General features: G+C 38.6%; 1 protein-coding gene across 2 annotated transcripts in view; it reads left to right on the top strand.

The window, feature by feature from the left end:
• The window catches only part of vav3a (vav 3 guanine nucleotide exchange factor a), a 73,315-nt gene extending 65,344 nt beyond the window's left edge, over positions 1-7,971 (top strand). The window contains exons 23-28 of one of the 2 annotated variants that reach the window (XM_077245055.1): positions 285-401; positions 1,487-1,574; positions 2,054-2,156; positions 4,980-5,060; positions 6,030-6,181; positions 7,889-7,971. In XM_077245055.1, the coding sequence (XP_077101170.1) occupies positions 285-401; positions 1,487-1,574; positions 2,054-2,156; positions 4,980-5,060; positions 6,030-6,181; positions 7,889-7,933 (586 nt within the window). In that variant the 3' untranslated portion in view covers positions 7,934-7,971. The remainder of the gene's footprint in view (positions 1-284; positions 402-1,486; positions 1,575-2,053; positions 2,157-4,979; positions 5,061-6,029; positions 6,182-7,888) is intronic. The other variant, XM_077245054.1, reaches the window with a different exon arrangement.
• Positions 7,972-13,899: the final 5,928 nt, after the last annotated feature.

Here is a 13,899-nt window from a genome sequence, read left to right as displayed (position 1 = left end):
AATTTTTGAACTTTAATATTTTTTCTTCTATTTATCATTATTTATATTACATATCATTTTATATTACCATTATTTATTTTTTTCATTTAATTTCCTGTAATTTTCGTAATTCTATTTTTCATTACTCTCCCATTATATTTACTGAAAAACAGTAAATACCATTGTTAATTCATGTGACTTTTTTGCAACCATAGGTCAGCACTATTGCCTTGTTAACTTTTTAATATTGTGAGTTGCCCAGAAGCCCTTCACCTCTGACCTCTGACCTCTGACCTTTGGTTTAGGTTTGCAGGCTCAATTGAGAGGGTGCAGGCTGAGGCTGCACTGCTCAACCGGAGGAGCAGCACGTACCTGGTCCGTCACAGAAGCCGAGAGTTTAACGAGTACGCCATCAGCATCAAGTGAGTTACAACAGCACACTTAGTTATTTTACTGTAAAAATGTATTTCAAACAAAAATTAATAATGAGTAAAAACTAGCTAAGAAAAAGTTTCATAACTGCAATATTCCACCCACTACAGTATGGAAGCTTGTTTTTTAAAAGATCTCTTCAACATTTTATCTCACAATTCTGCCTTTTTTTCTTCACAATTGCGAGTTTACATTTCAGAATTGCGAGAAATAAAATCAGAATTGCAAGATATAAACTTTATCTTGAAATTCTGACTTTATTTCTCACCAGTTTATTTCTTGCAATTCTGACTGTATAACACACGATTGCGACTTCATATGATGCAAAAAAAAAGTTTCCATACTACAGAGCCCGGGGAAAAAAACCAAAAATTAGTTAGCTGCTTTGAAACAATCTACATTGTTAAAAGCGCTATATAAATGAGGATGACTTGACTTGACTTGACTAGTTCAATGTGGCCACAATTTACTAAAACGAGGGAAAAAATTAATAAATCATGGGAACGAATTCTTAATTCGTGGCCACGATTTAACAAAATTGAGTGAACTAATTACTTCAATGTGGCCACGATTAACTAAAACGAGGAAAACTAATTAATAGATTGTGGAAACAAATTCTTAATTCATGGCCACAACATTTTTTTTTTGACTGCATGTCATGTGCCTTGTTTTTTTTTATTCACACTCCAACAACGATTGGACAACTCTATTGTGTGTGTGTGTGTGTGTGTGTGTGTGTGTGTGTGTGTGTGTGTGTGTGTGTGTGTGTGTGTGTGTGTGTGTGTGTGTGTGTGTGTGTGTGTTTGAGTGCAAGGCCGAAAGACAAAAGCTGCCCCATTTGATCAGTTTCTTTTTTGCAGACAGTCCTGTGCACTTTTGCTCTAAAAAATGTGAGCTCGTAACTTTTAATCCAAGGACTAATGGAGACGCCCCACCCCTCGCTATCGACCCCTTCTCCCTGCATGAAAAGCTCTTTGCCCCATGCATTACTATGGCAGCTTCCCATAGGGGATAGGCAGCATCGATCGCAATGATCACCAGAAAATTACTCTCATCATTTATTCATGGCCCACAGGTACAACAACGACGTGAAACACATCAAGATCTTAACAAAGGAGGGACTCTTCTACATTGCAGAAAACAGGAAGTTCAGAAGCATTTTGGTAAGTGATAATGTTTTGTACTAGTTTTCAGCAAAGAGTATTATTAAAATGTCTTTATCATATAGAGTGAAAAGTAAATGTTATGCTCATATGTTTTTAAGGTCGGTGGAATCGGTGCAATAAAGATAAATGTTTGCATTATACCAGCTTATTAAATTTGAAATCTCTTTGTATCATTTATAAAATCCCTTTTGTTTTGTCATCTGTTTGCCTTCTAAAGGGCATTAGGAAATCATGCTGCTTAATGTCTCTATTCTGTAGAAAAATCAAATGTCTTTTGTAAGCTTTTTCTTTTTTAAAGCACTTTTAGATTCGATCTCGCAAATGCCAGTTAAATAACATTATTGGATTGTGAATGCTGGAGTCATATTGAATCCATTCATATATTTATTATTTTATTTTCCCTTTTAATGGCTGTAGATATTTACCCTTTTATGCGAACTGACATCACGTTGAGCGTATGTGTGTGTTTAATGCAGGAGCTGATTGAGTATTACAAACATCACTCTCTGCGGGAAGGATTCAGGACACTTGATACCACACTGCAGTTCGCCTACCGAGAGCCGGAGAACGGAGCCAACAGTACGTCCTGTGCACAAACACGCTAGTTCCAGATTCACGCAAACACAACTCACAAATAACAAAACGTACGCTTGTTCTATTTAGCACAAAAGCCTCACTTAATATTAGTTTGAGTATAAACAATGATTCATTCTTTAATAGTTCAAAACATGAACGCAATTGTTGTGATGGCCAGAAGCTATGGTCACCAGGGTGGCTGCTATGGCAGCAGTGTTTGAGACCAAATCTTCTTGCGTGTTCCCAGGTGTCTCGATGTTTAAGGATACATTTCTCTTAGTGTTTGTCATAACCAGAAGGTACATTTTTATACTACGGTATGTAAGATTATAAAGCTTGAAGCATGAACTAGTATAACGCAAATGCTTCTAACTATTGAAGCTCAATTTCTCATCACGTTTGGAAATATCAGAATGCAAATACAGGTTCTATTATCAGTGGCACAAGGGACTCTATAATGTGTTTCTCAACCTTGTTTCTATGCCTTATATATGGCATATTTTTAAGACTATTTGAATAATTTACTATATTTATTTGTATATATACAATTCAAATTTTTTGGGCCAGTAAGATTTCCCCCTCAAAATTTTAGGTAAGTGACAGTAAAGACTTAAAAAGAAACTTACAAAGAAATTATATTTCAAATTGCTGTTTGGTTGAACTTTCTATTCATCAAAGAATTGATCAAAAAAATTAGCATTGCCATCTTAGGACTAAATGACATTTTAAAATGCATTAAAATAGTAAACGGTTAAATAAATAAAAAATAAAAAATAATTTTGTAATAATGTTTTTGTATTGTATTTTTGATCAAATACGTAAATAAAGCCTTGGTGAGCATGAGTCTTTAAAAATTCTTACTGATCCCAAACATTTAAATAGTTGTGTATGTATAATCATTTATTTATATTAAATATTTCAATTTAATTATTTTAATTATAAATAAACATATATATATATATATAGCACATATGAAATGTGTATGTTCATGCAGGACTAAATTTTCAGTTAAAAACTAGACTCACATACTTGCAGCATTCACGTGAGCATTTGCTTGTTTCTGGCCAAAGAATTTTTAGAGATCTTCTGTCTGTTCATGGCTTTGTGGTTGCAAAAGCTCCTAAGACATCTGTGTTGTTTTCCAGCTGTGGGAGAGGAGCGATTTAAAAATGTCAAACAGGGGCTGTTACTGAGCTGTGCTTACAGCCTGATCTGAGAGTTTATGGCGCATTGCAATCAACACTTAGATGAGATTTTATTGTAGCTCCATATGTCACAGTGAGGGTTTGCCGCAATTGGGAAATGTTGACAGATTGAGAAGCTTGGGGACGTCACTCAAACGCTTCACTGCTTTAACAAAGAGGACGAAAGTGATTCGAAAGCGACTCTGACCGAAGAATGGATCTCCCAGCATGCATTGCTGCTGTTTTTCTCTTCTCATCCCCAAGCTCTATTCCCATGCAGCACAGCTTCTTTTTTTCTTTTTTTCTTTTTTTCATCTCAGCGCCTGTTGATGTGCCAATAAATGCAAATCATATGCGATTGTTTTTTAGATGGCTACCAGAGACGCACAAGTCTTTCATGTAAACAGGACGTAAATAGCAACGGGGGCATCTACTATAAATGGTAACTTGACCCTGCGTAGGAGCAAACAGCAAGAGAGTTTCAACCGGAAAAAATCAGCATTGCAGAAAGGAAACAGTTGTACAGGGTTACCTCTATTATTCGTGTTGGACACCAAAATATTCTTGACTTTAATTCACAGGTGAAGACAGAACAAATTGCTTGATAGTTGTCCTTTCCATCCTCATTTCTATTTATATCCAGAAAGCTCTGTAGATGCTGTCAGCTATGTTGCGTTTCCACATATATTCCATCGAATGTTAAGCGAGCCATACGAGTTGGACGGCAAATCCATAACCCTGAATATTCACATTATGGGTAACGACGCGCTGAAGGTTTGAGCCTCGCAGACTTTGCAGAATGGTAGGCGAATGGCCCGGCTTTTCTGGAGTGACGTGGGTGGAATCTCAAGTGCCCATCAGCAGCTCGGACATCACAGGTTGGATGGTGGTCTGAGACAAGGCCTTTTGGAGAGACAGCATGTGCTCCTGCATAAATTCATGAGCTTGGTTAGCCTCAGCTTGGGTTGTCCCTTCAAAACTCTGAACAGATGTTTAAGAAAGACATTAAATGCTTCTGAACCCAGTCAGAGTCTGTCTATCTATCTATCTATCTGTCTGTCTGTCTGTCTGTCTGTCTGTCTGTCTGTCTGTCTGTCTGTCTGTCTGTCTGTCTGTCTGTCTATCTGTCTATCTGTCTATCTGTCTATCTGTCTATCTGTCTATCTGTCTATCTGTCTATCTGTCTATCTATCTATCTATCTATCTATCTATCTATCTATCTATCTATCTATCTATCTAACGCTTAGTGCCGTATGGCTTTGGCCGCCTTCCACATAAGAGTGGGAGAGGAAACATATTGTGTTACTGACGCACTGGGGGTCCGAGGCGCTCTGGCCCGAGCCGGTCAGATGGCGAGGGGAACTCGCTTCACCGCCACAGACCCTCCTGGAGTTTTACTAGTAAACCCAGACCTCATAGATAGTTCTCAGTGTATTGGGACGTCAATAGAAATATTCCATCGTGTAAAACCGGTTTGAAGCACTTAGAACAAGGCCAAATATTTACAATCTGCTCTGTTTGCTTGCAAATGTTACGTTTCAATTAAACATGCTTTTTCTTTTGCTTTTCTTCTCTTTACCCTCGCCGCACCCCTACCTCACACGCCTCGCCCCACCGCGCCCATGCCTCTGCCACACCTCAGCCCCGTTGCTCTGCGGCCTGTCTTTTCTAACGCCCGCCGGCTACAGCTTTGTCCCCCCCTCTACCGCCCCATTCTGGTCAGGTACAGGTACATGTTTTCTTATCCATTGGTGTCATTTTGTCAAGGTCGTTGGAGATCTGAGACTGCCATGCCCTGCGTTTAACCCCGCCTCCCATCTCATTGTGCGTGTCTGTTTATAGAGCATTCCATAGCCACTATCATCTCCTTTAATGCATGCACCATATGTCCTTTGTCAGACTGGGAGACACTATGACTCATCATTATCTCATTTCAGGTAGTTAGCTTATTAGATCCGCCATTACGGGTGGTTTTTGTCAAGGGAGCTGTGATGAAAAGGAAGGAGTTGGCCTAACTTTGTGACATCTCTCTCTCCCTCCTTTACAAACTTCTCGCTTTGAGCATGGCGGCAGCTAACTGGCAGCCAGTTCTCTGTCTGTACAAGTCTTGCTCACTTTAAAACAGCTGAAGAGAAAGCACCCTGGCACCGAGGCGGATCTCATCAACACACGTCTGGCGGAGGGCCTAGCTTCTCTGGCTGCCGTTCACAAAGTCTTCGGAACCTCTGAAGTCCGATAAAAACAAAGGCTCATTTGAATCCGACACCACGTATTTCCCTCGGCCCACCGCATTTAGAGAGAAATGCGAAACAGTCCAACAAAATGTCTAATAGACAGTGAGCTGGTAGAAGGAACATGATGTATTTTTGAGGGAAAAGTCGCCTGAAATGTAATTAACCCAGTGGATTATGCTGTTGACACATCTCAAGACATAATCAAAACAGCCACTTCAGCTGTGATTGGACCCGTCCCAGATTCGCAAGAATCATTTATTTAGAGTGGATGTGCTAAGGCAGGCAAACACATGAAGGAGTGCGGTGATTACAAGAGTCCTCAGGGAAACTATACAGCCTGACTCTGCTGCATCCATCCTCTCTCTGTTTGTCTGCTTAATTTTGTCTGATTCTCATCTTCATTTTTGGTCCTGTGATGTTTGCTGCTAAATGTTCACTCTTGTTTTTTGTCTCTACAGTGTTCACTCCCAAGGTGATGGGTGTGGCGATAGCCCGCTATGACTTCAGCTCCCGAGACACGCGGGAACTGTCTCTGCAGGAGGGCGACGTGGTGAAGATCTACAGCAAAACTGGAGCCAATGGTTGGTGGAGAGGCGAAGTCAACGGGCGGGTGAGTGTGCGTGTGTGTAGATGTGTTTGGAAGTATACTAGCTTACTGCATAAATTAATACGTGTAACTCATTATGCAACAATAAAAGTTTTAAATAGTGTTTGTTATCATCATGGAAACAAGGATTATTTTCATTTGTAAATACAATTTGTAAAATAAAACAAAACAACCGTTATATATTAAGTAATATGACCTACTTGTCAAAAGTTCAGGGTCAGTATTTATTTTTTTAAAGAAATTAATACTTTTATTCAGCAAGGGTGCATTAAATTGATCAAAAGTGACAGTAGACCTTTATAATGTTACAAAAGATTTCTATTTCAAATAAATGCTCTTCTTTTGAACATCCTATTTATCAAAAAATCCTGAAAAAAAATATTTAAAACATTAAGCGACTGTTTTCAACAGTGATAAAAAAAAATGTCTCTCGACCAGCAAATCAGCATATTAAAAGGATTTCTGAATCATGTGACACTGAAGACTGAACTTATGGCTTCCAGTCCATTAGTGCTTATCATTATGGTATACAGTATTTCATGTAGTATGTTCCAGTTTACACTGGATATTATGACACAGTTAATCGCTAAATACAATTTGCTTTATTATGTAACAATATAAGTTAGTAAAATACAACGATATAATAATCTTAATTTTAAAATACAAAGTGTGTTTAGTGCAGTCATAGAGAACCTTCATACCGTACATAAATGTGAAACTACTATACTGTCTGTTTAAACTGTCTCTTCATAACATGCTTCTCTTCTCTGATATAAGATGACAGAAATCCTTGCGTCAGAAAACTGAAACCGCACAGAAAATGTGTCCACACTATTGAATTAAGTGGCATTATTTCATACTAAGCCAAGAAGCTTATTTGTACTTAAAGCGCATCGAACTGTCAAATTCAAGCCTCTTGAGCTGTCTTATAATGGTTTCATCAGGAAGGCTGTAATTTAGTGAATAAAATGTTCAGGGCTGTTTTATGGATGGCAGTTATAGATTCTGGGATCAGTGCTTTGAACAGTTCCCCTGCCTCCTCCTGAAATGGACAGAACTGCTTGTGTCCCTTTTGTATTCATGTTGTATTCGAGGTGTGACACGATCAAACGTCAACCAACAAATCATATCTCTCCATTGTTAATCTGCGTTTTGTCCTAATCAGCTGTGATTGTCAACAATGCTTTCCGTGATGTACAGTATTCGACATTGTTGTTGCAAATTATGCTGATTTGTTTACCAGTATAAAGTTTATCCAGCTTACTAAGATACAGTTTTGTTAAATTTGCAAAATGACCAATGTAGTCTTGGAATCATCTGTAAGAAGGTTTTTGAAACAGAAATTGCTTTGTGCATTTTGCTGTCATTGAGTATAGAACAATAATGTGACACCCAAAACTTGTTGCATCACAAAATAGCCATAGTAGACGGTCACAGGAACAGCACAGCCATTCCTCTCTCTCCCTCCTTGATTTGGCCAATCAAAAGAAAAAACAGCTCTGTCATACTGTCCCTTTAGATATTATTGCTCAGGCCTGTGTGCAGCCACCAGAATTGCTTAAACAATCCAGCGCCGACTCTCCTCCCCTCCTCTTGCAGCAGGCGCATCCTCAAGGTTATACAGGCAATGAAGTGACGCAAATCCTCTGTAATACCCCCCACAACCTTCTCCTCTAATCACTCATTCCTTCTGTTCTGTCTCATCCACAGGTGGGCTGGTTCCCCTCCACGTACGTAGAAGAGGGCGAGGAGTGAATGGCTCAACGATCACGCACAAGAGAAAGGAAATAAAAGGAAAGAAAGCAGATGGACATGCGTTCGGCTGGACTACACTGAGCGGAGTCAGCTGATTGGCTGGTGCTCTCGCTCACTCTCTGTCTTGTTTGTCTATCCTGGAGGAAGTGCACAGGGTTTGATAGATGAAGGACTGTCTCTCAGGGAGCAGATTATCAAACACAAACCCAAACCCTCAGCCAGATCTTAAAAGACCCTTCCGGGCACCTGGACGGAGCGTCGCGGGTGAGATGGAACGCATGGAAACGGACTGAGGTCACACCTTCAGCTAATTCTGTATGTGTGCGGCAGTCTGTCGGCTCACTGGGAAACATGTTTGTCCTGACCTTGCCCGAGTCCTCTTTTCCTCCACTATTATTGATGATGCCCCCTCCCCGTGCGTACATTGCCCTGGAGGTGTTCTCACTCGCGGAAGAACCCTCCCACCCTGCTATTCGTCTCAGATTAAGATCATAGCTCCCTGCCATGTAGGCCGCGGTAATTGATTGCTGTCTCTTCCCTTTTTCCTTCCTACGAAATCTCTCTTATTTTCAGATTTCCAGTTAAAGGGAACGACCGGTTGTTTTGTGCGTCGTGTTTCTCGCACGCTTATCTCGAGAGATATATTGTGGGGTTGTCACGGCGTGTTTATCTGATCCGCGCAGCGAGACGTTGACAGGAAACAAAAGGGATTGCGGTGACAGGCCTGTAAACAGCTTTTTCAGCAGGGGCCCATGGCCCCGAAAGCATTGTGTCACCTCATGCAGAAAGGATCCTGGTAGATAGTGCAGACAGTGCCTTCTCTATCAACTAATGAGGGGGATTTACACACATTTGTAGGAAGAACTGACACATTGAAAAACAATGAAGCAGATCCAGTGAATCAGAACTCTTGAAAGTCTCAATGTGTGTAAATTAGTGGTTGACCGATATGGATTTTTCAGTGTTTGATGCCGATATCCAAATTGTAGGGTGGCCAATATAATATATGTATTAAAATATAAAATGTTTTACATATTTATATATATTATAATACATGTATTATATGAATCCACATGTACCACATGTGGCCTGGATCTGGGCAGACACTATATTGCTGTCTGGGTACACAAAATTCCCTAAATTTGTTATTTGTCCAAGGAAACTGTTATTTTTTAAGATGTGAGTCAATTAGTTTACCATTAGTGTGTATTGACAACCTTCTTGGCCAAGGGTAAATCCTTTCTTCATTAAATCTATATAGCAGTGCTCTGTACTGTACTGTTGGACAGGATACTGGATATGTTTTCACTTCCTGCAGTATTCCCCTTTGGGACTCTTTCTTCCAAGATTTCCAGTGTTGTAATGAACTAGATGCAAATCAGATCTGTGCAATCTGAACTGCCTCTAAACTGTGATGAAATGAAAGTTTTCAAGAGTGTTTAGACTGTGTTGAGGTGACAGACTCTATAATTGGAGAAAGGTCATATCAGGAAACACAGCTGGTTTCTCAAATGGTTAGATACAAATGCACTCACAAAGTATTATTTATTTATTTGTGATCTAAGAAGAGACTTTGACAGGAAAAGACAGTCAAAGGAATACCGTCAAATGACTGAAAAGCTTCAACCGATAAAAAGCCAGTAGAGAGAAACTAAATGCATAAACGGAAATACACTCGTATGTGCCTGTAAAGAAGTCCAATGTAAAGCACTTCCATTTCTTCTTCACATTAGTCTTTGATTTAACACAAGGACAAATCTTTTATCATTTTATTTTTGTCTTCCCAAAGAGCTACATATGTATGTAACAAAAAAAGTTGTCATTTGAGCAAGAATTATGTATTTTTTTTGACGTGTAGAGTAAAAAGGGTAAATATTTATTGATTTATATATCTTTATCTGTGTTATAAAAATAATGTCTTTTAAATGTATATATGAATAAGGCATTGATCAGTCATCTCATTGTGTGATCTTTGTCTAAATGTAGCACAATATAACACCACTAAGTGGCAGCATCATTACCAGGTGCTTCTCTTTCGTCATTCTCACCCTCTTCTGATGTATAGTTTCTACTTCCTCCTCTTTGGTTCTTATCTTGAATTTTCCCAATCGTCATAATACCTTGAAGTCCAGGAAAGTCTGTACTTATGAGTTTAAAAGACATGCTTGCATTCAATTGATTTCGGTCAGAAAAAAATATAGACTTTTTTTTTTTCACTTTCCAACAAAGAGTGCTAAATAAGTAAATAAACAATAATTAATTCCTGTGAAGAATCAAAGATGGCGTTGCTTTGAATAAGGTCTATACTAATCAGCTTCCGCCATGATTCATCCAGAGTGCAACACTGTGTAACTTCTGGTACATGTGGATTCCATGCGTACCAGATGTGGGCCGGATCTGGGCCCTCATTTATAACCATTGCGTACGCACAAAACAGGCCCTGAAAGAGGCGTACGCCACTTACGACGCACAAGTTGTGATTTATAAAAACAAACTTGACGGGAAAATTTGCGCACCTGCACGCAAACTCTGACCCATGCGTACAAACATTTTGTAGATGGAGCAGTTTGGCGACACCGATGGTGTTAAATGTCTTTTTGGTCACTTTTAGACAGAAAATCTAAAGAAAATTATACATATACAGAAAGATAATACAAATATAATTTCACAAACCAAGCCTATCACATGAAGCAAACATCCATCCCTTCTTAATTGTCAGCGCCAGGGAGCGCGTTTGGCTGTTTAGTGAAACTGACGCATAGCATAACGCATCTAAAACCGTAAATCTTCATTATAAGTCCTAATCATAAATACAGTTCATGTTCACAATAACAGTTTAAATAAAACAATGATTTAAACTTTGTTTTACTTCTGTTGTAAAGATTTAGATTAAATATGCCATTCTGATTAATGTAGTTAAACACTTAAATTACATGAAATCATTACTGAGAAGTTACAACATTTTTTATATTCAATAAATAGAAATATTTGTTGTGGATGCAATGCTTTCGAACACTTTTCCTCTTGCATGCTGTGTTTTAATGTTTTAACTAAAGAGATAATTGCTTATCATGATAATAGCAGATTGTCTGAGAAAATGGTTTTGTGCAAATAATGCACAACAAGGTCTATCTGTTTCCATTTAAAACATAAATCAATTAAAAATACTCTTTGGCCAGTGGAAAAGATTAAGAAAAACTTTCTCCGAAATGATTTCTATACTATTTGATTTATTTATTCAAAAACAAGGCAAGGATAGGCTACTAGTTTTTATTAATGTAACTAATGTGACAGCACAGCCGCATTTCATATTTTCCTAATGTCTTGTACCGTTAAACATGTTATCACGTGGATGAATAATCATATGCAAATGATATGCAGATGAGGATATGCATAGTAAAACTAGGCGTTGTAAGCTCCATATATGGTTGTTTCGGGGAGGAGACGCATGTGCGCACAATCTTCCGCTAACTGGGATTTATAAAGTGAATTCTGCGCAGGTTCTGGCGTACGCACGGTTTTATGAGTCTGAATATTTTTTTGAGTATGCCATTTTTAGCTTTCTGTCGCACGTACACTTTTAGTAAGGATCCTACGCACAGTTTTATAAATGAGGCCCCTGGGCCGACACTATGTTGCTGTCTGGGATTAGCTGACATTCGGAAACTCTGGGCTCAAAGTTTCAAACCTGATAACTTTCATGTTTCTTCTCAACTCATACGCTCATTCTGACATGATTTAAAGGCAGCATAAAAAGAGATTCAGTATTTTCCTGTCAGGCTGTATCAGTTCTCTCCTCACTGACAGGAAGTGTTGTTATGTCACAGAGGATTCGAGTAGATTAACTTCTCATTAGGAAAATCACATTTACCAGCTGTTTATGGCCCGTCCATACCTCTCTCTCCCTTTATTTCCAAAGGTTAAAGGTCGGTTTTAGAATTGCCAATTTTATTTCTTTCGGGCTTCGACTGAAAGAGGATTTTTGGTCTGGCACCGAAATCTGGGGCGAAATCCATGCCCGAGGCAGATTATGGTCTTCTCCTGGGTTCGCTGTTCCCTTACACTCCAACTGTGAGCAGTAGAATTGGTTTTCTAAGCTTTCTCACCGGTAATCTGTTCCCACTCCTCTCTCCCCAGAGATGAACCCTGACAGGACGGATTTAACAGGCTTCCACACATCGTTATATATTTATATTCGGCAGAGTCTGTTTCTACACAGAGGTTTGAGCCACTAATCACCCAACGATCTCTTACCTCGAAGGAAAGGGATTTCTGTCTCTATTTCTACTTTTGCGGCATCTCTCTATGTTTTCTCCGCTCACACCATAATCATATTCTCCACTCTGTATCTAGATGTCCTTCAAACTTTTTTATGTAATGCTAAGGGCATCCTACGGGCATACAATAGAAGTGAACGCAAATGTGAAGGCTGGTTTGTTGTGCAGAGAGTCACTAAATGTCTCATGCTTTTTCTGTGTGTGTGTAAAAATTGCTATTGTGGCATGCTTCAACAATTTTGGGGGCTGTTAACCAAGCAAAAAGCCATATTTACATAAGCAACCTTAAGTAACAGAATTATGGTACTATGAGGGGCTCATGGTTAATGATCTGCTGTCCATTGAAGCCAAAGAGATACACAAGCCTGGGCGCCATGTAAACCGCCACAGTGGCCTAACCCGTAGCAGTGCAATGTGAGTGTCCTGCAGCGCCACCAAGCTGCTGTATCACACTTGAACTGTATATATGTTGATAGTTACAATAAAAATGTATATTGCATCTTTTTGCAAACTGCATTGCAGTCTTTTGTGTCTGGTTTTGTGTGGGAAATCTGTTCAATGGAGTGAGAAGCCAGTGCAAGTGGTTGGTTTTAGGGCAGGTTCATCTGACTAATTAAATTATGGAGGAAAAAATCAATTAACCCAAAAACAGAAGGAAATGGGGAAAGAAAATGAGCTGGACAGTTTGCTTTTCATAATATGACCAATTTGTCCAATCATATTAGTTGTCCAATGATTTCTGTTCAAATCACCCTTACATTTCTATTGATGATCTCTGCGATATACTAATAAATAATTTTCTATAACAATTATTTTATGACTTTTTAAAAAAAAAAATCTTATACTGAACCCCCACATGGGAGCAGTGTTATTTTAGCATTATTTATAAACTATGATATAGCCTACTGTTTTTATTCATATTTTTAATTAGCTATTATTTTTATATTTTCAGTTTTCATTTAAATATTTTGTAAATTTGTTGTGTTCTTTTGTCATTTTATTAGTGTTTCAATAGCCTACGTGAAGTTCGAAATAGGTGAGTATGGTATTCTGTTAGGGAACGTCCAACGCCGTCCACAGAGCAACATTAGATGAATATGTAAATATGTGCTGCGCACTTTCCTCTCAGTAACAAAATAATAACACAACAAAATTAGAAAATGGGAAAAATAAAGTTTAACAAAAATCGTGTTATGCTTCCGTCGTCAGCTCACTTCTGATTGGGTATAGTTTCTATTTCTGATTGGGGCCTTTTGGATATTTCAATTTGAGATCGGTGTGACCCGGACGTTCTTCCGAGCAGATTCGTTCACTCTTAACGCACATCACACCACAGGAAAATCTGATAAGACAATCTATAGAACCATCAAGATAGTCGGGACTTTAGCCTACCTGTCGGAAGGGGATAATTGGGCCCAAAATTGGGCCCAATTATCTTGTAGCGTGTAGGTGCCTTTAGTTGCAAAAGTAACAGTTCAAATCTTCGTTTAGTTTAGGGTTTTCATCTAATATTTATATTTAATTTCAGCTTTATTTAAATGAACAAAAATGTGTTTAATAGTTTTAGTAAAATGATTATAACCCTGCATTGGAGTTTCTAGTTGTAGGTATGCAACTGAATAAATATTTAAATGCACAATGCAAGAGACTTTTGCTTTTCAGTTAACTCAAAAAAAAAAAAAAGAGTCA

This window comes from Siphateles boraxobius, unplaced genomic scaffold (assembly GCF_051911475.1).
Source record: "Siphateles boraxobius isolate OS27281-9 unplaced genomic scaffold, OSU_SipBor_1 26, whole genome shotgun sequence".
Classification (NCBI taxonomy): Eukaryota; Metazoa; Chordata; class Actinopteri; order Cypriniformes; family Leuciscidae; genus Siphateles; species Siphateles boraxobius.
Note: the sequence above shows the minus strand (reverse complement) of the source record. Positions and strands in the feature narration are given on the sequence as shown.